Source organism: Cydia fagiglandana, chromosome Z (genome assembly GCF_963556715.1).
Source record: "Cydia fagiglandana chromosome Z, ilCydFagi1.1, whole genome shotgun sequence".
In the NCBI taxonomy this organism is placed as follows: Eukaryota; Metazoa; Arthropoda; class Insecta; order Lepidoptera; family Tortricidae; genus Cydia; species Cydia fagiglandana.
Window position 1 is genome coordinate 7,668,441 of NC_085959.1, and position 23,578 is coordinate 7,692,018.

Consider the following 23,578-nt stretch of genomic DNA (forward strand, 5'->3'; position numbering starts at 1 on the left):
GGTTTGTTTTTATAGAGGAAACAATGCAAAGTGAATCATTTTAATGACTGATTCGCTGTGTTCTTACTTTGACAATTCCATGAAATCATTAAATAATACGGACAAGGATCTTACACAGTCATCATCAGACAGACTGAACTTATTCCAACTAGTGTAATATAAATGTGACATGGATTTCCCTACAAAAAACTTATTTTACCTCATAATATTGTTTAATTGCAAATATTTCTTAGGTTGTTTTGGGTTTACTTATGCAACTGCTTTAAAGTTAATTCTTTAAAGTTAGTAAGTGAGGTACCTATTGAAAGTAGGCTCTGACAATTGGTGTATTAAAAGGGCACAAATATTGGATAAAATTTTATTACTGTAACATAATATACCAAATTAATAGGAACCATTAGACATAATTGACTATATTCAGAATGCAGTGATTCAATCATTAACAGCCTCAGTATAGAAACCAGACTGAATGATAAAATGACGTAGATACTCCAGTCAATAAGGTATTTTTTCTATATGTATAAACAAACTACAATTTTTTAACTTACAAGATTACCCTAAGCCTGTATAATGATCATTGCATTCACAGATATGAATTCAATGAGTTTTATATTACATATTCTGCATAAAGTAGGAAGGTATACATAGATTCTATAAGGATACATGTCATTGAGTAGGTACAGCATGTAGAAACCAATAATAGAAATCACATAATTATAACATAAATATGTAGAAAATGTCATTCCATGCCAATAAGTAATAAAAACAAGAAATGTATGACACTATGTTGTTTGTTGAGTTTGTTCTGAGTTTATAAACTCTCACAATAATTAAAATGGTTACAAGAATAATATAACTCCCAATATTTGTATAACAACAAACAATCAAACAGAAAACATACAAACAATCAATTGTTAACACAAGTATTGTCAAAGTCAATACACACAGCCAACAGGAAAATTGATGAATTACCTACAAGGTAAAAATGTTTGCATGTTGGCTAGTAATAGTATAATGTTTTTTCATACATTGTTGTTGTACATGATTAACTACTTCACATACATTATGAACCTATGTAATAAATAATATAAGTTCATAAAATTTGAATCGACTACTAAATATCTTGATATCGTAATTAGGAGCGATTTTCGTAACTATAATCAAAACATAACTTAAAATTATATTGGTGCCCACAACAATAAAATTTGTAAAATACAGATCCTTTAAATTTACTTGAAAAACTGAGTCCTGGACTTGGTTTATGTCATTCAGCTGGTGTTCCATGGATCCCATGCTGTTTTTATATGTGTATATATATATACATATAACATTATTCTTTGCTCCCCTGTAGATAAACATAGAGATATGGAATACTTTTAGATATACCTTCTAGACTGTCTGGAGGCATTTCTCAAATTTAAATATCTACATGTTGTTTGTGTTACATATTGAAACCAGAATCCATCAGAAGAACCAAATGATAATTGAAAGTATTATGGATTTCAAACATACAACAATAAAGTGACACGATCTAAGAATTCTAAACTGAATTAAGTAAGAGGATTGGCATTATGGAATGATAAAAACACAAAAAAAAATTTAGTTAGTGCATTATTATAAGGAAAACACCATAAAAAAGAAATAGAATTCCCAAATGAAGGGAGGTACAAAGAAAGTTAATGTTTCATACATCAGTGTCAAATGTTGAGTTAAAACCTTAAATAATTAGAGGCCAATGATGTCACTTTATAATCTCAACCCACTTAAATCTAGTTGTGGATCAGAGCACTAACTCATCCTTTTGAATGGCTAAGTTTAGTGCATTCAGATCCTTGAACACATGCTTCCCGGCTGGTGGTGTCTCAGCTGACTCCGCAGCGAGCAGCACTGCATGCCAGCCCGCTGCCCGCGCCCCTTCGTAATCCTTCTTCAAGTCGTCCCCGATGTGGAGACACTGTCCCGGCGACAAAGATTTGCCTAGTTGCATAGCATGACTAAAAATTTTCTTGTCAGGCTTACTGAAGCCAACATCGTAAGATGTTACAATAAAATCAAAATGGTTACCGAAATTTATGTTCTGTAGCACTTCACGCAGTCTAGGATCGTAGTTGGAGATGACACCGACCGAAATACCCTTGTCGCGGAGTAAGTTCATCAGTTTTTCACCGCCGTCAGCACGTTTCCAGCATTTTGTAGTTTTAAAATCTTCTATGAGCCTATCCGCGATGCAATTGACGTCTGCCGATGAAGGCAGGAGTCCCGTAAAGGACGCCTTTACAAGTTTTCTCCACCACTTCTCCCAAGCTATGGTATTTTTGCCGAAATTAGGGTGATCTTTAGACATTGATTTGAAGCCGCTTAGCATCTGCTTTTTAACTTGTTGCGCGTCCACAGTAAAGCCAAAATCATGCGCCACGGCTGCATAATGCTGCCAAGGGGGTAACCTGAACTTTAATATTGTATTTGTAGCATCTAATGTGACCAATTTTATACCCCGGAGGCTCATCTTCAAGTTTTAGCCGTTAGTGTTATCGCTTATTGCTATAGTAGTTTTTAATCTCTTCATCATCAGCAAATACTTCTCTGTCTTCTAATTTGGAAGCGACGTTTTTGTACAAAAGAAATGAGGAATACTTAAAAAACAGCACTGCACAAAAATAAATACAAATCAGATATTTTTTCATTTTAATTTATAAAATGTTTATGCAAAAATAGACTAAGGTTCGATTATTTTTCTGCCACAACTCTCTCCAATAATTAAAAATTAAATGTAACTCATTGAGATATCGCATAAAAAGAACTAAAAATCTTTATGACGCTTTTCTTTCATTTGTGCAGACTATTATTTATTAAAATACAAAAATATTATTATATTCACCTATTGGATTGGCTTAATTAAAAAACTAGCTTCCAGGCCAACTAGTAAAAAAAAAAATTAGAGGAAAACGTCTCGAAACGCTCGAAACTGTCACTACTGTCAGTACCATTATCACACAAGCTGTAATTTTTATCTTGTTCTAAACTAAATTAACTCGAATCTCTCTATCAGTGTTGGGTTTCAGCTAAATAATAAGCCAAAGAGGTCAGCTCAGCGACTTAAAGCCATGCCATACATCAGTTCAGGTATTGTAGAGTTCGTTTAAGTTATTATACGCTTTTTACATTGGGTTCACTAAAAATTAGGCCACGTCAGTGATAATATTATGGTAAACTCGGTTTCTAAACTATTTTTGATTCATCAATATGTTCATCAATCTTTAGACTTGCCCACTCGATGGTAAAGTCTGTAAACTTACATAACTGTAAACTGTCATAATATGTTATTAAAAATAAATATGTTAGATTAAACTGTTATGTAGTTATTAGAAATGCATGGGATGCCAACTAACTAGTCGACAATGTGCGTGGGAGCATTAGGTACAGGGTACAGGACAGGATAAATAAAAATTAATTATCAATTGTATATTTTAAAATCTTCAATTAGAATTATAGCAACAATTTGCTAGAGATTCAGCTGATATTCGGTTACTATCAGTTAACAGTACAGTTACATTTCACACATAATAATAACTATCCGGTATCCTGCCTATCCGGCCCTTATCTTAATATCCAGCTGGATACCGGATAGTGACCTACTATCTGGCCGAATACTGGATGATAAGCTTGATTTATTTTGTAAACAAATGGGTTTAAGAAACAGTCACATAATCGTACTAGTTTATTATTTCAAACCAATTTAAACATTTCACTCACTTGTTCGCGCACTTATTTCGAACCTAGAAATGAGACTACTCGAGCATTCACTATGAAACAGATCAAAACCTGCACAATAAAGAATGCGCACCAGAAAAACGAAATGTAAGTATAGTTCCGCGGGCTGATAATCGGTGGCCAGATACCGAATATTCAAACAACTATCCGTTGCATCTCTAATCTTTGTAAGATGTAGTCACAGAGCATCAGAGTATCATTTAGCAATCCATATTCCAACATGTGTAAAATACAAATGTAGTACATAATTGTATTCCATCGGATTTTCTCGGAAATGTTCGTATTTGTCATGCTAGTTCAGTCAATGTCAGTACTTTTTATACCAAGACTGAAAATGCCGCTCTGGGAAGCAGCATATTTGCGGCATTTGGTGTCGAAACTTTGGGGCCGTGGGCTAAGTGCGCTTCGACTGTACAAAGACTTGTCGGCGTGCTTAATAGAGGCTTCTGGTGACTAGAGGGCTGGCCACTATTTCGCCCAGCGTATTAGCATCGCTATACAGCCTTCAGGGCACCTTGCCCGTTGACGGCGAACTGGGGCAAATTTTTTATCTATAGTCTTGTAAGTTTTATTATGTTTGTTTATTTCTTTCTTTGTTTTTACCAAGGAAAATAATTGTGCATACATCTGTAAATGTAAAGTTGTTGTTTCAGACGGCCAGGTTGGCAAGAGGCCCTTCAGCTTCTATGGCATCTTTTGGGCCATCATCAACTTCTTTTATTTGTTGTAAGTATTTTTTTCTGTAATGAAATTGTTTATTCATTATCAGGCCATGCCACGACAATGTCACAATCTTTTTTAAACTGCTGAAGAAGCTTAGAAAGCGATATTTGGTTTGGTAATATTTCATGTCATAGCTCAGCGGTTCTCAAACTTTTTTGGTGACGGAACACTTTTGAAAAGCGAAATTTTTGCTGGACGGAAACAGGCACTAGACGGTAAACTGACTCAATGACCTATGACCTTAGGTACATATAATCCACCTTGTGCATTGACCCCCACGGACCTGTGTCGTTAATTGTAAGTACCATCTTAATTTCGTCCATCGTTCCGACTGAACATCTAGCGACCTTCACCAAGGAGGAGTTTTGGCCGAAGGGTGTCAAGTTCCGGCGGATCCGCCGGCTGTCTGACACTGCGGGGTTGCGGACTGCATCGCAGCCATAATTGTGTGTTTTTGTTTTAAGATATATTTTGTAATAATATGTATGCTAGATTTAAGGTTGCCTATGGGCCAATAGTTGCCTGAAAATAAATATTTTCATTCATTTATTAATTTCCAGTTACATGACTCTGATCAACGCCGATTACAACAAGCACAGGGAGAAGTACACGCGCGAGTACAGGAGCCCGGGCAGCGGGTATGTATTGCTATACCTTCGGCTGCCATCTCAAATTCCGGCTACACACGTTAACTATAGATCGTAGCGATTAATCTGTGCAGTCCGATTTGCGCAGTTTTATCTACCGTGTGTATGACAATTCGTTACGATAATCGACAACGATTTGTCATACACACGGTAGATAAAACTGCGCAAATCGGACTGCACAGTTTAATCGCTACGATTTATAGTTACGTGTGTAGCCGGCATAATTCGCCGAACCTGGACAAATACTTAAATAAGTTTTTGGCAAAAATGTCATTTTTGGTACAAGCTTTTATCGCCGACTGTACTTTTTTTTCCACAGGCAACAATTTGCAAGATTTGATTACACACAGACAACGGTCAGAACTAAATAAAAGCTTGTAAAAAACCCGGATATTTGGCGTAAACTGGGTTTAGCGTAATATTCCCTATTTGTATTATTTTTCGCCTTTTTAGAGTTTCTTAGTCAACTTTTGTAGTCTGTCTGTCTGTCCGTCTGTCTGCGGCTTTGTTCCGTGGCCGTTAGTGCTAGAAAGTTGAAGTTTGGCACGAATATGTAAATCATTTACCTACCTACGCCGACAAAGTCGTAAAATATAAACTACAAAAATTACTTTAGGGTGGGCCACTTTTCGGGAGATACACTTTAAAGTGGGGATGAATTTTTTCGGCTCAACCCTATAGTGTGGCGTGTCGTGGAATAGGTCTCTCAAAACGAATATGGGTCTTCGAGAACCATTTTTTAAACAATATTTTCGGAAATCTCTCTGAGATAAAAAAATGTGCCTAACTTTAGAACTGTGGGGCCAAATAAAAAATGGAAATATTGTGAAAGTCCTAAAGCTCAGTAAACTACGGAACCCTACACTGAGCATGGCCCGACAGGCTCTTGGCCGGCTTTCTACCATGAGACACTTCTTTTCACACAACAAACTTAACTACCCCAATTTACGCACAGGCCTCCACGCCCGCCGTCCCGTCGTTTCGGGGGCTTCAACTCCGGCTCGGGGCCCGCGCCGCCACCAGCCGGGGGCTGCGGCTGCGGCTAGCGGAGCCCTAACACCAACCGATACATGCTTAACGACTTGACGCCTAATTGTAACTGTAACCTTAGTGATATGGACTGTTCTGAAGTCGATGTACCATGCTTTAGAAATGAAACACATATTGAGTTTATATCTAGACCTAACGTTTCTAGCTATCAATACATAATAGATCAACCTCCTAAATCTCATAACATACAAGAACTAATTTTTGACGATATATGTAATAGTTCACTTTCGGAGTTGAGGAGGAGATTAACCGGTATTATTACCGATGGGTCTCTTGAATGCTATTGTTATCGTTCGCGACCGTTACGACGACAACAAAGTTTTGACTCTCGACATTTGTAATTATTAATTGTGACATTATCTATGAAAAGGGACCTTATTGTTAATTGCTTACGCCATTATTAACGATGCTCCGTCATAAATACAATCCATCGACAATAAGGTCCCTTTTCATAGATAATGCCTCAATTACCCATCTAAGGCCCAAGATACACTTGTAAGCTTTACTTACGTGAGTATGGACACGGCCAGGGGTGCAAACTCCTGCCTTCGGGCAAACTCGGCTCCGTTCGGCTCAGCATTGCTCCGAGCAATTATTAGGGTTGACACAACTTGTTGTCCCTTTGCGTGCACGACCACATATACCCTGAATAGCCGAAAGGGCAGCATGATGACCCTGAACCACTGTCAAACTTCGGTTTTGTAGGAAGTTTCTTTTCTGTACGGTAGTACTATTATTTTTTCTGTGACACCGCTATACTTCAGAGTGAGAGATGAATATTGTTATCTCATCTAACAAATAGCTTTGTCTCTACTTACGTAAGTAAAACTTACAAGTGCATTTCAAGCTTAAATATCGGTACCATCCAGGGATGGGCAAATTTTATTCGAATGACGAATAACGAATGAAAATAACAAAATGTATCGCGACTGACGAATAAAAATGTCGGATGATTATTCTTATTCGAATAAATTATTCGTCGAATAATTCACCCGCGAATGTCCCGCGCAGCTCCAATTAAGTTCAAGTAATGACGTATCTGAACTTAAATGGAGCTGGGTTCACATGTTGCCAGGCAGAGTTATGGCAGGTGGGCCAAAATGTTAACCAAAACAATGAAAACCGCAAAGTTTTGGACATACTGGTGTAAAACTTACCTACTGTCATGGTTTTCGTTATATTGAATTTAAGTATAGAAATTTAGAATTATGTAAGTGTAAATACGTTTTAATGTTCTGATATATGTATAAATTTCCGATTACCTATATAAACAATTGTAACTAAATTCGCACTTATTTATTTAAAGAAATCAAAATAAGCTTACATATACTAAAATTATTTGACAATCTTATTTAAAATAAACTAATATTTCCATACTTACATTCCGAACCCAGTAGGGTTAGGTATAAAAAATGTACCTACATATGCTGCTAAGTATCGCCATATTGTCAATACTTTGAAAAAGTTGAAAGGCAGTATAGACGTAGTGCATAATTATTTTCCATCGTATTTTCACGGAAACTTTCGAACGTGTCTTGCTATTCCAGTCAGTCTCGGCACAAAAAGTACTGTAATGGCTCCTCTACACGATGGACCAACGCCGGCCAATCCAAGGGAAGCATTTATGCGTTAGAGCGAGCAAGTGATATTGCTATCGAATTCTACCGCATTGCTGCGTTGGCCTATCATGTAGAGGAGCCATAATAATTGACCGAAGTAGCGTGACAAATACGAACGTGTCCGAGGAAATACGACGGAAAACAATGATGCACCACATCTTTTTTAACATTTTTCTTTGCTTGACAGAACAAGATACGTGTTTGTTTCAAAGTAGTGCCGTTATGTTCAATTCAATTCAATTCAATATCTTTAATGTCAAAAAACACATGTCATATATACAATAGGTACACAATACAATTAAAAATACATAATCCACACAAATTAAAAAGGAATATATACAAATGACAGAGTACATAATTTATACAATGTCAAAAATAGTGGTAAGTGTATACAAATGTCAATAAACCTAACAAAAAATTAAAAAATACAAATGACAAAAAATATTACTATACTCATTTTACATTAAATTTACAATAAAATTCTTTTACCGTGAAAAAAGCCTGGTCAGTCAAAAACTCTTTTAACTTTTTAACAAATAGCTCATAAGAAGCCGCCTCTTTTATTTCACGGCTCAGGCTGTTATAAATTTTAATACCAACTACCCCCAGCGAGTTGGATGATTTTACGAGCCTGACAAGGACAGATTTAATGTCGCGATCAGTTTGCCTTTGATCAGGTCGACGCATAACAAAATCACTCTTGTGCTTAAACATATATTTTGCTACCTCAAAAATGTATAAGCAGGGCACTGTTAGAATTTTTAATTCCCGGAAATACTCTTTTGTTGGAGTGAATGGCGGCACCCCAGCCAACATTCTAACAGCCCTCTTCTGCAGTATGAAAACTCTATCCCTGTCGGCTGCCAGCCCCCAAAGGTCAATACCGTACACAAGGACTGAGTTCACATACGCGTAATATGCCATACGGAGGTTCTCACGTGAAAGTGCAGGAGCAAGCCGAGACAGCGCAAACGACGCTTTGGCAAGTCTACCAGTAAGTGAATCGATATGTTTATCCCATTTTAAGCCGCAATCAAATTCAAACCCTAGAAACCGCACGTTCTGCATCTGTGGAAGCGTAATATTATTTATTGTTATGTCAAGGGGCGTGGGATACGGTCCTCTTAGCCAGAAATGCATTATTGATGTCTTATTAAGGTTAATCAAAAAACCATTTACTTGGAACCAACATGTCAATTTTAATAATGTATTCAAAACGTTCCCCCTTAGCTCCTCAAAAGAATCACCGGTAACAATGGCACATCCATCATCAGCAAACATTATAAAATTACCATCCTGAAACAAACTAATGAGGTCATTAACCATCACCAAGAAAAGGAAATTACCAACCGCTGAACCCTGAGGGACAGAACAGTCATGTAGTGTCCTCATCTCAGACTTAGTAGCCCCCCCATCAACCGACACTACCTGTTCCCTATCCTTCAAAAAAGATTTAATAAAATTTAACAGACTACCTTGTACACCATATCCTTGCAACTTATGTATTAATAATTTGTGATCAACCAAATCAAACGCACGGGACAAGTCACAAAAAACTGCTGCAACCATTTTCTTTTGGTCAATATACTGGAGGACACGCTGATTTACCGCACGAGCAGCATCTACCGTAGACCTGCCGTGGCGGTACGCATACTGGTGATCATGAAGTAACTTGTTTCCTTCAAAGTATTCCATTAACCTATTACAAAGGCCTAGCTCAGCTACTTTCGATAGTGCCGGTACTAATGATATTGGACGGAAGTTTTTTATTTCTTCTTTCAATCCCTTGCCCTTATAAACGGGACTAACCTTAACTATCTTTAACGAGCTAGGATATACACCAATGATGGCACACTGATTTAGCAGGGCACAAAAAATGTCTATGACATTATTAGGGAGTCTCTTTATAAGGTCCGCAGAAATATCATAAAAATCTGTCGAATGTTTCGATTTTATTGCTTTGAATAGTTTCTTAACTTCTGAAATTGTAAATAGGAAAGTATCAATTTTAGACACTACCAATTTTGTAGCCTCATTTAAAAATTGGAGTGCTTTCTCTAAATCTATTTGCCTACATTCTGATTTATTTAAGTCGATGTAATAATCATTAATTTTATCAGCCAGTTGTTTGTGACCACAACAAGATCCAGTATTTGCTACTAATAGAACTTCCATTGGATCAGGCTTACTTTGTTTTTTACACGTTTCAATGTTTATAATGCGCCATAACATTTTATTTTATTATGTAGGTATTATAGGCTCTCACTATATTTGCTTTCAACTATTTCCTCCTTTAAATATTATACCATTATAGATCTTATATTTAAATCTTAAGTGTATGCTGATAAAATAAAAATAATCCAAATTAAATTAAGTTGTTTTTTTCTGTTAATCGTACCTACTTATTTAAAGCCAATACGGGTATTTAAGTGTGACATAACTACGGGTAAGGTACCCTTTTGTGGAAAACTTTGTTTTTACTAGGTTTTATATTTAACGCTTCTACTATATTATATTACTAACTCTATGCATGTAAAACAGTAAAGTGAATGTTTGGATTAGACCTTTTTACTGTAGAGGTTTAGATTACTTAAATGATTTCATCGAATAATACAACAAAACAATATGCTTCAATACTTTTATTTGAACTACAACACTATACACTCATCAAGTCATAAATTAAGTACTCTTATAAAAATATCTTATTACAATAATATAGGTAACTTAGGGGCTGTCCATAAATTACGTCAGCGATTTTTGACGATTTTTACCCTCCCTCCCCTAACATCCAAAAATCATGCTCCGAATGACCCCGTTTCCTCCTACGTCATGCTACCATCATCCGACGTCCAGACCCCCCCCCCTAATTTGAAATGACGTAATTTATGAATACCCCCTTATCGGTAACCTGGATAAATTTCTAGTTATTAAAAACAATTAGTCGGTTCACACATGGACACTTTGATCAACCACGGAGTGAATTGCAAAAAAAAAATTACATAGGTCTAAAGTTAATTGATTCCATTGTGTTACGACAGTTAAGCCAAGCCAAGCCACTTAAATAAAGTTAGATGCACGAAAGTGTGTTAGCGTATGCTTATAGACTTGGGTAGGTATATTATATTTGTACGAATTAAGTACAATAAATATGAGAAGTTTAATAGCTCCTCTACACGATGGGCCAACGCCGGGCACTCCAAGGGACGCACTTATGCGTTAGAGGGAGCAAGTGATATTTCTCTCTCATTCTACCGCATGGCTGTGTCCCTTGGAGTGGCCGGCGCTGGCCCATCGTGTAGAGGAGCCATTAAACTTCTCATACATCTATGTTCCGAGAGGATAACAATAGGTCAAACCAATTTGTCAGTCAGTAAGAACCAGGAAAACTATACTCATCCTTTTCTTTTGGGTGCTAGTATTAGTGTAAGACAAAGATAGTACCTATGATTTTCTCTGTCTATGGTTGAAATGAGACAGTCCTTTGACAAACTATAATAACTAATATCAATAGGAGGGTTCCAGCAGTGTCGCTTACAAACGAATATTTTCACTCATTTAGGGCCACTTGCACCATTCAACTAACCCGGGGTTAACCGGTTAAACCATGGTTAAACCTGAACTTACCATGGTTACCAGTATAATTTGACACTGGGCTATCGGTTTAACCAGTTAACCCCGGGCTAGTGGGATGGTGCAAGTAGCGCTAAGACTAAATAATCAGGTTTACATTTTTCTTAACTAGATATATATTTTATAGACGACATAATTTTGTCCGACTCAATCGAATAAGTTTTATTCGTGTCTATCCTGTTAATTTCAACTTAACTTAGGCCACTCATAATGACTCCTCTACACGATGGGCCAGCGCCGGCCACTCCAAGGGACGCAGCCATGCGGTAGAATGAGATAGCAATATCACTTGCTCCCTCTAACGCATAAATACGTCTCTTGGAGTGGCCGGCGCTGGCCCATTGTGTAGAGGAGCCATAAAGTTAACAACAAAAAAAAATGGAAAGATGGGATCTCAAAAAGTTCAGTAGACGTCGTTGAGCCGGGTGAACCGGATGGGCAACACGGCGACCGGCTCCGTTTCGTTCGCTTTGCCGATGTACATGCTCCACGTGCGCTTTTCAAGGTCGAAAATACCTATAACAAATACCAAAAATAAATAGTTATTTGTGAAAGTAACCACTATCAAACAAGCGTTGAGACTGTAATGGCTCATCTACTCGATGGGCCAGCACCGGCCACTCGCCACTCCAAGGGACGCATCAGCCATGCGGTAGAATGAAATAGCAATATCACTTGCTCCCTCTAACGCATAAATGCGTCCCTTGGAGTGGCCGGCGCTGGCCCATCGTGTAGAGGAGCCATAAAATGATGGTAGTGCTGCTGTCGTTGGAAATGGACTGTCACCTTTAAGCTCACGTATTTTTAGGGTTCCGTACCCAAAGGGTAAAACGGGACCCAATTACTAAGACTTCGCTGTCCGTCCGTCTGTCACCAGGCTGTATCTCACGAACCGTGATAGCTAGACAGTTGAAATTTTCACAGATGATGTATTTCTGTTGCCGCTATAACAACAAATACTAAAAACAGAATAAAATAAAGATTTAAATGGGGCTCCCATACAACAAACGTGATTTTTGACCAAAGTTAAGCAACGTCGGGAGTGGTCAGTACTTGAATGGGTGACCGTTTTATTTTTGTTTTTTTTTGCATTATGGTACGGAACCCTTCGTGCGCGAGTCCGACTCGCACTTGCCCGGTTTTTTTATTTTACTACACATACCAGTGGCTATAGTCTTGACGACGGCGTCGGGTCTGTTCTGCCACACGGAGTACGTCTGCCCCTCGGCGTCGGACAGGATGTCCGCTACATCTCTCCTCGTCTGCGGCGGGGCGTGTTTCTGTATGGCGCAGAGACGAGCCATGCTGCTGTCTATTATCATGCCTACCACTTCGGTCACGTTGAGGTTTTGGTAGCTGGAATGAGGGGAAAATGTTCGAGTTGGGCTCCTCTACACGATGGGCCAACGCCGGCCACTCCAAGGGACGCATTTATGCGTTAGAGGGAGCAAGTGCTATTGCTATCTCATTCTACCGCATGGCTGCGTCCCTTGGAGTGGCCGGCGTTGGCCCATCGTGTAGAGGTGACATAAGTGGTTGGGACGATTGTCCACACCTAGACGCTAGACGTACCTAATGTACACTAGATACAACATAAAAACAGTTAAAGAGACCCCACACTATAGTTCGTTTTTTTTTAGCATTAGAAAGAACTTCGCAGAAGTAAGCTTGTGGTTCCAAATCCGGCACTCTTAGCGGTAATAATTTGAAGTAAATTATATGTATTGACCATGCTACATTAGATAATTCAATAATTATTAACAATTAAAGAGCCTGATAAAAACTGTATGATTGCTTCTGTGGAGTTCTTTCTAATGCTAAAAAAAACGAACTATAGCGTCTTTTGAGAGTCAGCGTCTAGTCAGTGCTATGGAAAATGGCGTCACTGCGCAGTTGCGCTAACGTTGCGCCGAGCATCAGCCACAGAGTTGTATAGACGCCGGCGCTCGGGAGACCCTAGGTGGGGTGTGGGGTGGCTCTTAAAGGCCCTTCCAAAGGAACTACGCTTCTCCTGGTAGGTAAGGGAAAGGTTAGCCATGGTCCGTGGATGAAAATACCACGTGCACATACTAAAGGGGGTCGCGTCATGAAAAAGAAGAAACACTGGACTATATGTGACGTTATCTATGAAAAGGGACCTTATTGTCGATGGCGCTTACGCCATTTGTAGCGATGCTCCGATATAAATACAATACTTTCCTTATGCGCACTGCCAAGGAATGGAATTCCTTGCCGGCGTCTATATTTCCGTGTTCTTATAACCCGGCAACCTTCAAATCAAGAGTGAACAGGCACCTTCTGGGCGAGCTCGCTCCATCGTAGGCCACGTCTACGCCTCGGCTAGTCTGTGGCCATGAGTAAGCCCATTCATAATAAAAAAAAAAAACAAAAAAAAAACAATGCCGTGCCACGCTGTCCAACGTACATGCCATCGACAATAAGGTCCCTTTTTTTATAGATAATGCCCCATATAGCATATAGTCATCAACGTCGTGACTCCTCTCCTTTAGGAATGCTCTAAGAATTGTCAACCAATCGTTTCTCACTAGTGAGACAAACTGTCCACAAGATACTCCAAGTAGCGTTATGTACTTATGGAAAAAGTATGCTGAGGCCCTTGGGCACATAAGAATTTGGGGCCCTTTTGGAAAGTAAAAAACGAATAAAACTAACATTTTTCTATTACGATCTATTTATGTTATGGGTAATCAAATATAGTGTTCTTTCTGTTCTTCGGGGCCCCCTGAATATGGGGGCCCTGGGCACGTGCCCCGTGTGCCCTTAAGCCGACCACTGACTATCAGGCCGCCGGACGATATTGGCCTGTCAGTTAGAACAAAAATTTGACAGCTCCGAACAACTGACAGGCCGATATCGTCCGGCGGACTGGTAATCAGTGGGCCCCATTATGGTAAAGACGGTACTGCACGATATACATAAGAGACTATAGTTTTCGATTATCGAATTGCCCCTGGTACTATAGGTACTCACATGTTAGTGTGTGCAAGGGAGTCCCGCTCGTATTTCCGCACGCTGACGGACGAGAATCGCGCGTTCAAGTCTGGAGCTACCTCGGCGTTGTACAGGCGTCGGGCGCCCCAAGGCTCCGACCAGATCATGTTGATGTTGAAACCTGAACCAATATTAGTAAATAACAGGTACCTTAACAATGAAAACTTGGTACCTACTTATTTAAACTTTCATACGAAGAGACCCGATTTTGTTGTTATTGAGTACCTAGCAATGTACAAATTGCAGAAATGTTCTCTGAAATTTCAGAGAAATTACATGAAAGGAACTTAGAAAGTTCTCTGTGAGAATGTTCCCATGAGAACTTTAACGTTTTGTGTAATATATAATATTACACGCCACATAACAGTAAAGCGGGCAGGCGAAATATTAAAATGACATTGTGTCTACGTCGGTCTTGACACGATTAGATTGTTTATTAAATTTAAGTTCCAGAGAATATTCTTCATAGAAGTTTCGCAACTTAAGAAACTTCTCCTTGGTGCATTGCTATGAGTACCTATAATTTATTTTTAACATCACCTGCATTCACCAACTAGGGGAGCCGAATAGGAAAAAGTCGGACAAAGCTACCCCTGCAGCGATTTTGATAGCACATACTTTGCAAGTGTTATTAAACTTCTATGAAATTATGACGTTTACAGATTTTACAATATGTGTCAGAGCTTATTCGCTTCATAGTTAGCTTGGTCTGAGTCTAGGCGAGAATCGCTAAAATGGCAGAGTTAAACATGAGAGAATCCATGTATAGTCGCCATCAGATGTATCGGAGCAGCCAAGGCGCTCACAAATATCTGGACACACCTCTGTTGTCAAGGTGTTAGAGTGTGGCGACTGTAGTGACGGATTTAAGGATGACAAGTAAGTATGACTCACGTTAGACGGGGCCGTGCTGGCCGGGCCTGAGGTTCCGGAGCTTCGTTTTCTATGGAAAGCACCACGTGATCAATGATCAGCCGTCATAGAAAATGACATGTCGGACGCCTCAGCACAGCCCGGTCTAGCGTGAGTCATCCTTTTGGGGGTGACTAAGGGTATTGGGACAAGCAGTGGTGGCCGAGTGGATATGACGCCCGACTTTCAATCCGGAGGTCGCGGGTTCAAAATACCGTGTATATGTAAAACACCATGTATATACGATATTTTAAACTGTTATATACTTTACCAGTTCTCGTAGTAAACTCGCATAAGCCCTTGGGTATATGTACCACCATTTACCTGGTCTGGCGGTAATTAAATATGCTGCGGTAATAAAATGCCTATAACAATGGCAATTTTGTACCTATGATCTTCTGGTTCATTTTAATGTTTGTTTTAATTTTGGTACATACAAGAAAACATAAGACCACCGGAATACTGATAAAGCCAAGCGGAAGGTAGATAGGTGAATTAACCTTTTGGTGCCACTTGTTGCTATGAGTGAGCTGTTCAGGAATAAAACGAATCGTATAATCCTGATTCTATAGTATTTAGCAAACATCAATTTTTTTTTTATTTATACCTAACCTATTGCCATAATGAAGCATGACTGATATAAATAATATGTCTTCGATTAATTGTGTCCTACCCAGAAGCCCAAAACATCCTAGACCCATCCTAGAGAACGACTTTTGTAAGATGAATCCGCCTTTGTACGATAAGTTAAGATTCAACTAGAAGAATATCGCGTTATCTCCTGCGGTTTAAGGACAGTTACGATGGAAGCTCCAAAATACCATTTCATAAAAAGAAATACGTTGCCTATTATTTGTAACCACATTTTTATTTTACCAATGAGTTTTTCGGAACTTATGTACGAAATATCATTTGATATTTACCACTAGCTTTTCGGTGAAGGAAAACATTGTGAGGAAACCTGCATACATCTGCGAAGAAATTCAGAGGTGTATGTGAAGTCCCCAATTCACATTGGGCTAGCGTGGGGACTATAGCCCAAGCCCTCTCGCGCATGAGAGGAGGCCTGTGCTCAGCAGTAGGACGTTTATAGGCTGAAATGATGATGATGATGATGAAGGGTATTGTTAACAATCTTACCATTGCCAGCTCCAAGACCGTCATCACGCATGATCTTCTCGGCTTCAGCAAAATTCTTAGCCGTCAGCAACGCTCGTGTGATGAACACGCGTGCTGAAACATGAGTACAAAACTTAATTTGGGTCTTTGGGTCTTATCATAGGATACGATACGATCGAAATTTGCTTGTGAAATCGGGCAAGTCTAAGTACGATGGGTAGTTTTTGCAATTAATATATATACAATTTTTTTATTTATTGCTGTGAGTAGTTTTGTTTATTTTTTTTTGGGACCACCAACAGAAGATACAATTTAATTTCATTCTATATATAAGTAAAAGTAGGTAACATACTAAAAAGGCACGTTTATTATACAGCATGCAATAATATATTAATTTAACCATTAAGTTAATAAATTGTTTATACGACAACGGTTTCACTCACTTGAATTTTTAGTCGCTATTGGCCGACGGGCCCGAAACATGTCGCCAATAGCGACTAAAAATTCAAGTGAGTGAAACCGTTGTCGTATAAACAATTTAAAATATGTCTCACGAAAGTTTAATATCGATTAAGTTATTACTCAGAATGACTTAGTGTAAATTAAAATAATTCTCTCTTATCTATTATTTTATATTTATATTATATTATATTATAATCTATAAAATATTTAGTAACAAAACACCTACCTACTTAATATTAACAATAAATCAGTTGACTATATAATGGTAGGTATATAAATAAAGTTTAACCAAGATACGTCTGCAATGATTTTGATAGCACAAGCAATGCAAGTGTTATTTATACGTCATAATTTCATGGAAGCTTGACGTTTAAAATAACACTTGCACTGAGTGTGCTACCAGAATCATTGCAGATTTTTCTTGCCAACTCTATTATACATAGGTACTAAGGATCCCTATGGGTCGAAATGTATCCGCAAGGACCCCTGAAAATCATAGATATGAATATAAATTATACAATACCAGGCGTGGCTCACTCCGCGATTTCGTCGCTTTGCTACAGGTAGCTAAAAGTACATCAATTCCACACCAATTTTGGTGGCTAGCGCGTGGCGCTGTCGCCACCTAGCGGCCATATCTGACCTGATCGTAACAGACGCCTTTTGTTAGAGAGTGAGTCTTCTAAGCTGTAGGTACCTAGTACCTACCATAGTCTAATAAAACATGGTCTTCTCTTCCCAGAGTGACACAAGCCTACGTCACAATAACATGGCCGCTATATATAGCGCTATCGCATATCATATAGCGCTGTCGCATGATGACGTAGGCTTGTGTCAGTCACGTGACCACGAAAAGACGGGAAGAGAGTACCAGGCGGAGTATATTATTATACCGTGGTACCTACTATTATTTATTCTGTGACAATACTAACGTGTGCCTCCCGGCTTCAGCCGCAGCGGGCTCAGCGTGTTGATCGAGAAGACTAGCCCGTGCTCGTTGAAGCCCATCGTGTAGCCCGGCATGTGGCCTGCGTAGCACAGGGACGAATACCGCTCATCTACTGCCTGTAATACGGGAAAATAACATGAGGACCCGGGTATGTCCTTAAACTAGGTACGTCCAAGACCACCGGTGGGCGGGCAGCAGCGTCCCTTAAATTCGGTATACTCGACTGCGATCGCCAACCCGCCTGCGAAGCGTGGCGATTATGGCATTCACCCCCCATCATGCAAGGGGGAGGCCTATGTTCAGCAGTGGACGTCTTATGGCTGAGATGATGATGATGATGATGAACAGATGTAGCGCATAATTATTTTTCATCGTATTTTCACGGAAACGTTAGAACGTGTCTTGCTATTTCGGTCAGTCTCGGTACAAAAAGAACAGGCTGACTGAAGTAGCATGACAAATCCGAACGTCTCCGAGAAAATACGATGGAAAACAATTCTGCACCACATCTGTATTTATTTTAATTTTTAACAAGCAGAAACGTCTGCGAATGATGTTATTAAGCTTATAATAAATTTAAAAGTGAAAAAACAAACTGGCAGATGCTGAATGGCTGGATGGCAGGCAGGCATCGATCCAGAGGCTGTGAGTTCAAGTCTCATCCAAGTCAGTAATTTTTCCACTTTTAAATTTATTCTATACATCTGTATTTCACGAAAGAGACGACCCACGGGTCGTAGTCTAAGGAAAATACGAGTATTAAGCCCCCTCCAGACTATGCGCGTGAATCGCGGGCGAAGCCGCGAACGCGAGTGTGGCGTCGATTTCGCAGATTGTTCACGCCTTCGCGCCTTCTTCTCCGTTTTTAGGGTTCCATACCCAAAGGGTAAAACGGGACCCTATTACTAAGACTTCGCCGTCCGTCCGTCCGTCTGTCACCAGGCTGTATCTCACGAGCTAGACAGTTGAAATTTTCACAGATGATGTATTTCTGTTGCCGCTATAACAACAAATACTAAAAACAGAATAAAATAAAGATTTAAATGGGGCTCCCATACAACAAACGTGATTTTTGACCAAAGTTAAGCAACGTCGGGAGTGGTCAGTACTTGGATGGGTGACCGTTTATTTTTGCTTTTTTTTTTTGCATTATGGTGCGGAACCCTTCGTGCGCGAGTCCGACTCGCACTTGCCCGGTTTTTGTCTTATAGCTATAATCTCGTTCAGGATATATTAACTTACTCCATGTTTTCTGTCCTCATCCGTGGGTGTGACGTGAGCCGATACGATGTACCAGTGGTTGAGTGTCGACGCGAATGCGTCCTCGTTGTGCCCCAGGATCGACTGAAATGTTCATTGCAAAATATACATTTTTGCAATTTATATAAACATATATACCGAATTTACAAGTGCGACAGAGAGGCAACACGTCGAACGTGGTTCGCGGTAGGTCTTCTGAAGCCCCCTCCAGACTATGCGCGTGAATCGCGGGCGAAGCCGCGAACGCGAGTGTGGAGTCGATTTCGCTGTCTGCGAAAATCGACGCCACACTCGCGTTCGCGGCTTCGCGCCGCGATTCGCGCACGAGTGTGGAGGAGGCTTTAGGGTCGCTAAGTTGGAATCTCGACAGAATGCTAGTTCTAATTCTTTTGTGGCGAGCGTTCCGATACTTCCGACTGAACGACTAGCGACCGTCAACAAGGAGGAGTTTTGGCTGAAGGGTGTAAATTTCCGGTGGTTCCGCGACCGGCTCCCTGACTCGGAATGGACGTGGATGAATGGAGTCGCCGTGGTCCGGCCGGGGGGTGTGTTCTGTTCGTTGTTCGTGAGGACGATGTCACGTGTGATCGGAACGAATGCAGTTGCTATGGATAGTGGCGTGGTGTGAATCAATCTAGCCGTGCGCAAAAATCAGATCTGCGAGGCCCTTTTCAATGTGTTTTCCCAAGGTAATTAAAAGCTTAGTTTGACGAGGCCCGCCTAATAATGGGCCCTCTACACGATGGGCTAGCGCCGGACACTCCAAGGGACGCAGCCATGTGGTAGAATGAGATAGTAATATCACTTGCTCCCTCTAACGCATAAATGCGTCCCTTGGAGTGACCGGCGCTGGCCCATCGTGTAGAGGAACCATAAGTGCGAGGCCGTGAACGATGGCCCTATACGCCCACACCCAGTAGCTATGGAAAATGGCCAGATCATCATACTAACGTAGTCGTCCGTGTTGATTCCGATGGACGTGCAGCCGCCGTGGTCGGGCCGGGGGGCGTGCTCGTCGTTAGCCGTGAGCACGATGTCGTCGCAGTGGAGGAGGAATATCTGGGAACATTGGAGTGTTATAGTTCGTTTTTTTTAGCATTAGAAAGAACTTGCAAGAAGGTAAGCGATCTTGGCATGTCTTTTAATTGAAAAACGCTTTTTAAAAATCAAAAACTATTACTTATGAAAGCAGAAGAATATAAATGATCGTATTAGATTCATAATTGTTACATATTTGCCGTAACTTATTTTTAAAATGTGTTTTTCAATTAAAAGACACATCAAGATTGTTTACCTAATTTCTAATGCTAAAAAAAACGAAGTATAGGTTAGGTTAGGCACAACCGCCGTACAAAGCAGCTAAAGGCCCGATATCTCCATACAAAGTGCCTATTTGGCAATAACTTTCCACGCCACGTTTCAAACCACTGCGGCTGTGTTCCTGATACAGCCACTCCCCATTTTTGAACTTGCACTTGCGCTGTGCACTTTTTGAGGTGGGGAAAAAATGTTAAACTCAAGACAGCGTAAGGCGTAACCCTATCTTTCTACCGCGCGGCGAAAATAGAATAGAATAGAATAGAATAGAATAGAATAGAATAGAATGTTGTAAATGTATGCCTGAGCCTGATGCTGTTTCGTTTAGGCGGCGCCGGCGGGGCGCTTGCGTGACGTGTGTGACGGACAATGTCATTGTTTTTTTTTTATTTAAATGCAATTTAGTGAGTTTCCCGACTGGTCACACTAACTATAACTGTAGTCACAGTGATATGCTTAGTTAGGGGTTTCAAGTAATGCGACGAAATAACGCTAGATGGCGTTAACCTCAATTATACATTTCTGCAGCATTTTGCACTAGATGGCGCTGTTATTAATATTTTGAGTTACAATGTCGTTGAGTTTTAACTTCTGCCGGCACTCGCGGAGTGCAACCTGTTGTTTTTTTCCGTGTCTTGTTGCACAAAGTAGGTAAGTTTCTCACCTTGTAAAATGGCACTTGAGCCCCGTCCGCGATCCCCTGTATCTCCTTGACGTACCACGGGTACCGCTGTCTCATATTGGCGAGTGTCTTCTCGTAGGCGGCGCGGCCCGCCTCTGTGGCGTACTCTTGCTCGAACGGCAGCATTTCGAAGTGACGTTTCACGAAGGCGTGGATGACTGATGAGAAGGTACGACCCTGGAAAATTGATTGGTAAACAATTGATGGAATGTTACTAATGTCTTGATGTCCGGTTGACTCCGTAAGCATAATGAGTCATGTTATAATGTAATGTTGTCTTCGTGTAATGTTGTCCAACTACATGTGATGCTGAATGCAGCGTAATGGCTCCTCCACACGATGCGCCAACGCCGGCCACTCCACGGGACGCATTTATGCGTTAGAAGATCTCATTCCACCGCATGGCTACGTCCCTTGGAGTGGCCGGCGCTGGCCCATCGTGCAGAGGGGCCATAAAGCGTAAATGTACAGGAGGGATGGGCCGCGTACTCCACCGCCTGACCACGGTCAGAGTGTACACATGCATGTTACCTGGTCGAAGCCGACTTCGTAGTGCGAGCCCTGGAGGTACAAGACGGGCACGGCGTTCCGCCGGCCGAGCTCCACCGCCTGCGCTCCATTCGCTGCTGGAAAAGGTGAAAGAAACATTTTTAGATCAGGTCCATCGGTCAAAAGGTTAAGTTAGGTTAAGTACCAATACATAGTTATTTTGTATGTAAAGTGTGTGAGGAGTGCGACTGTGTGCAACTTTCCCCCCGCAAAAAATGGCAGAAAGATTTGTACGGTAAGATAACGCTTATCGCATAGTTACAAATTTTTTTAATGCGATTTGCAATAAATATACATGTCCAGATTGTTTACCCTCTATCCCAATGCTAAAAAAACGAAGTATACTTGTAAATGTGTTAAGCTTTAACAAATTTCAGCGCCATCTGTCCCACTAGCTTAGTATCACGTTGTGTATTGGACAGAACGAAAGCCCGTCTCGTCTATCCCTCTGGAAGAGCTAAAGTTTTCGCATTCCGTGCATGTTGTTGATGTTGTACTTTTCTTAATCATCACAACATGCAGCGTTACCTTTTGAAAAGGAGCTGCGGCCCTTTCAAATCTAAATAAATAAAATTAATTACTGTTTATTAGTGAAATGTGTAAAATAGTGCGTGTCTATTGTTATTATGTGAATTTTCTCATCCTTGAACGTTAAGGACAGTGCGAGCTTCTATTACGACGACATAGTTTAATTACGTATAATAAAATTGTGTATTAAATACTAATGTCCTTAATAAGGAACAGGAATCTGTGCGAACCTAATATTTAAAGTATTTTAATCTGACAGTACCTGGAGAAGGATAAAGCAGGCTTAGTTAAAAATAAACAGGGAAAACAAGTGAGACTTCGATTTTGAGTTTTTTAAGTACCTACAAACTCATACAATAACGTTTCAAAATCACATCGTTTATGTTGTGAAGTAAGATTTAAAGGGAAGCAAAATGGTGGAGGGCAAGCAGTACTTTATGAGATGCTGTTTGTGCCGAAACAATCTTATTAAAAAAAAAACTCCAAGAGAGAGTTTTCCTTTGACTTCTGAAATAAAATGTGAATTTGAGTGCGAATGTCAAGAGACAAATGGATTGTACTCAGAGAAAAAGACATCGATATCGAAGGAACAAAACATCTCAAAGGCCAACATTTTTTCTGTCTTGCCGTTTCATTATGACACCTCATCTGAGGGGGAATCAAGTGACCAATCCACGGATGACGACATTTATCATGACCGTACAATCCACAAACCGCTAGGAATAGACCCAGATTTCCATGTAATCACCGCATCATATCTCGAGCTGAGCTGCCTCCGGAAGAAAATATTGAAGATTCAAAAAAAGTGTCCGGATGACCAGGAAATACGTTCCCTGCTCGCTGAGAACCACGCTCTGATCTTGAGGATTAGATCACACGAGGCTAAGATCAATCGGAAAGTCGAAACTTGCGCTAATAGACTGTTGTGCCATAAGAAGTTGCCAAAGCAAGTGGGTTGTTTGCTGCCCATGCACAATAGGATCATAGCCAGCGAAATGGCGACTACACATCTTTAAATACCATCGATCACACTGCTATTTAACTGACCTCTTATAAACCTTAGTTTAAAAGGTTTAGATCCTACGTGGCCTTAGAGCATTTATTACTGGAGACGCCTTGGGTGTCATTTTCCGTACAAAACAGTCTACCGATTTTTGCGGGGAGTAACACGTCAAATGTACTCGTACGTATAAATTAATTTCATTACACTTGTTTTACTTCACACAGCTTGAAAATAAATCTATTTCTTGAATAATACTTACAGGGTTAAACAGAGTGAGATTTTGATATATATTTAGTTAGGGCTTGATAGGTATTTGAAACATTGATACAATGCAAATGTTAATAG

At 40.1% G+C, this 23,578-nt stretch overlaps 3 protein-coding genes across 6 annotated transcripts in view; 1 reads left to right on the forward strand and 2 right to left on the reverse strand.

The window, feature by feature from the left end:
• Positions 1-344: 344 nt before the first annotated feature.
• LOC134678173 (rhythmically expressed gene 2 protein) lies at positions 345-2,707 on the reverse strand. Its single transcript, XM_063536627.1, has one exon. The coding sequence runs from the start codon at positions 2,504-2,506 to the stop codon at positions 1,781-1,783; it is 726 nt and encodes a 241-aa protein (XP_063392697.1). The 5' UTR covers positions 2,507-2,707; the 3' UTR covers positions 345-1,780.
• Positions 2,708-2,972: 265 nt separating this feature from the next.
• LOC134678763 (selenoprotein K-like) lies at positions 2,973-10,180 on the forward strand. Its single transcript, XM_063537461.1, has 4 exons — positions 2,973-3,123; positions 4,425-4,497; positions 5,055-5,132; positions 6,097-10,180. Exons 1-4 carry the CDS (start codon positions 3,105-3,107, stop codon positions 6,185-6,187), a joined length of 261 nt encoding a protein of 86 aa, XP_063393531.1. The 5' UTR covers positions 2,973-3,104; the 3' UTR covers positions 6,188-10,180.
• Positions 10,181-10,434: 254 nt separating this feature from the next.
• LOC134678741 (beta-alanyl-dopamine/carcinine hydrolase) overlaps positions 10,435-23,578 on the reverse strand; it is an 83,874-nt gene continuing 70,730 nt past the window's right edge. For all 4 annotated transcript variants that reach the window (XM_063537427.1, XM_063537423.1, XM_063537424.1 and 1 more), the window contains exons 2-10: positions 21,685-21,779; positions 21,136-21,330; positions 20,106-20,213; positions 19,137-19,238; positions 17,878-18,010; positions 16,505-16,597; positions 14,432-14,573; positions 12,603-12,796; positions 10,435-11,956 (exon numbers count right to left, since the gene is read on the reverse strand). In XM_063537427.1, coding sequence (XP_063393497.1) covers positions 11,844-11,956; positions 12,603-12,796; positions 14,432-14,573; positions 16,505-16,597; positions 17,878-18,010; positions 19,137-19,238; positions 20,106-20,213; positions 21,136-21,330; positions 21,685-21,779 — 1,175 coding nt within the window. In that variant the 3' untranslated portion in view covers positions 10,435-11,843. The remainder of the gene's footprint in view (positions 11,957-12,602; positions 12,797-14,431; positions 14,574-16,504; positions 16,598-17,877; positions 18,011-19,136; positions 19,239-20,105; positions 20,214-21,135; positions 21,331-21,684; positions 21,780-23,578) is intronic.

Bases quoted from the DNA above. Each gene is read 5' to 3' on its own strand.
- LOC134678173 (XM_063536627.1), bottom strand. From the start codon at position 2,506: ATGAGCCTCCGGGGTATAAAATTGGTCACATTAGATGCTACAAATACA.
- LOC134678763 (XM_063537461.1), top strand. The intron at 4,498-5,054 runs GTAAGTATTTTT...ATTAATTTCCAG, and splicing joins ATCAACTTCTTTTATTTGTT to TTACATGACTCTGATCAACG. The intron at 5,133-6,096 runs GTATGTATTGCT...ATTTACGCACAG, and splicing joins TACAGGAGCCCGGGCAGCGG to GCCTCCACGCCCGCCGTCCC.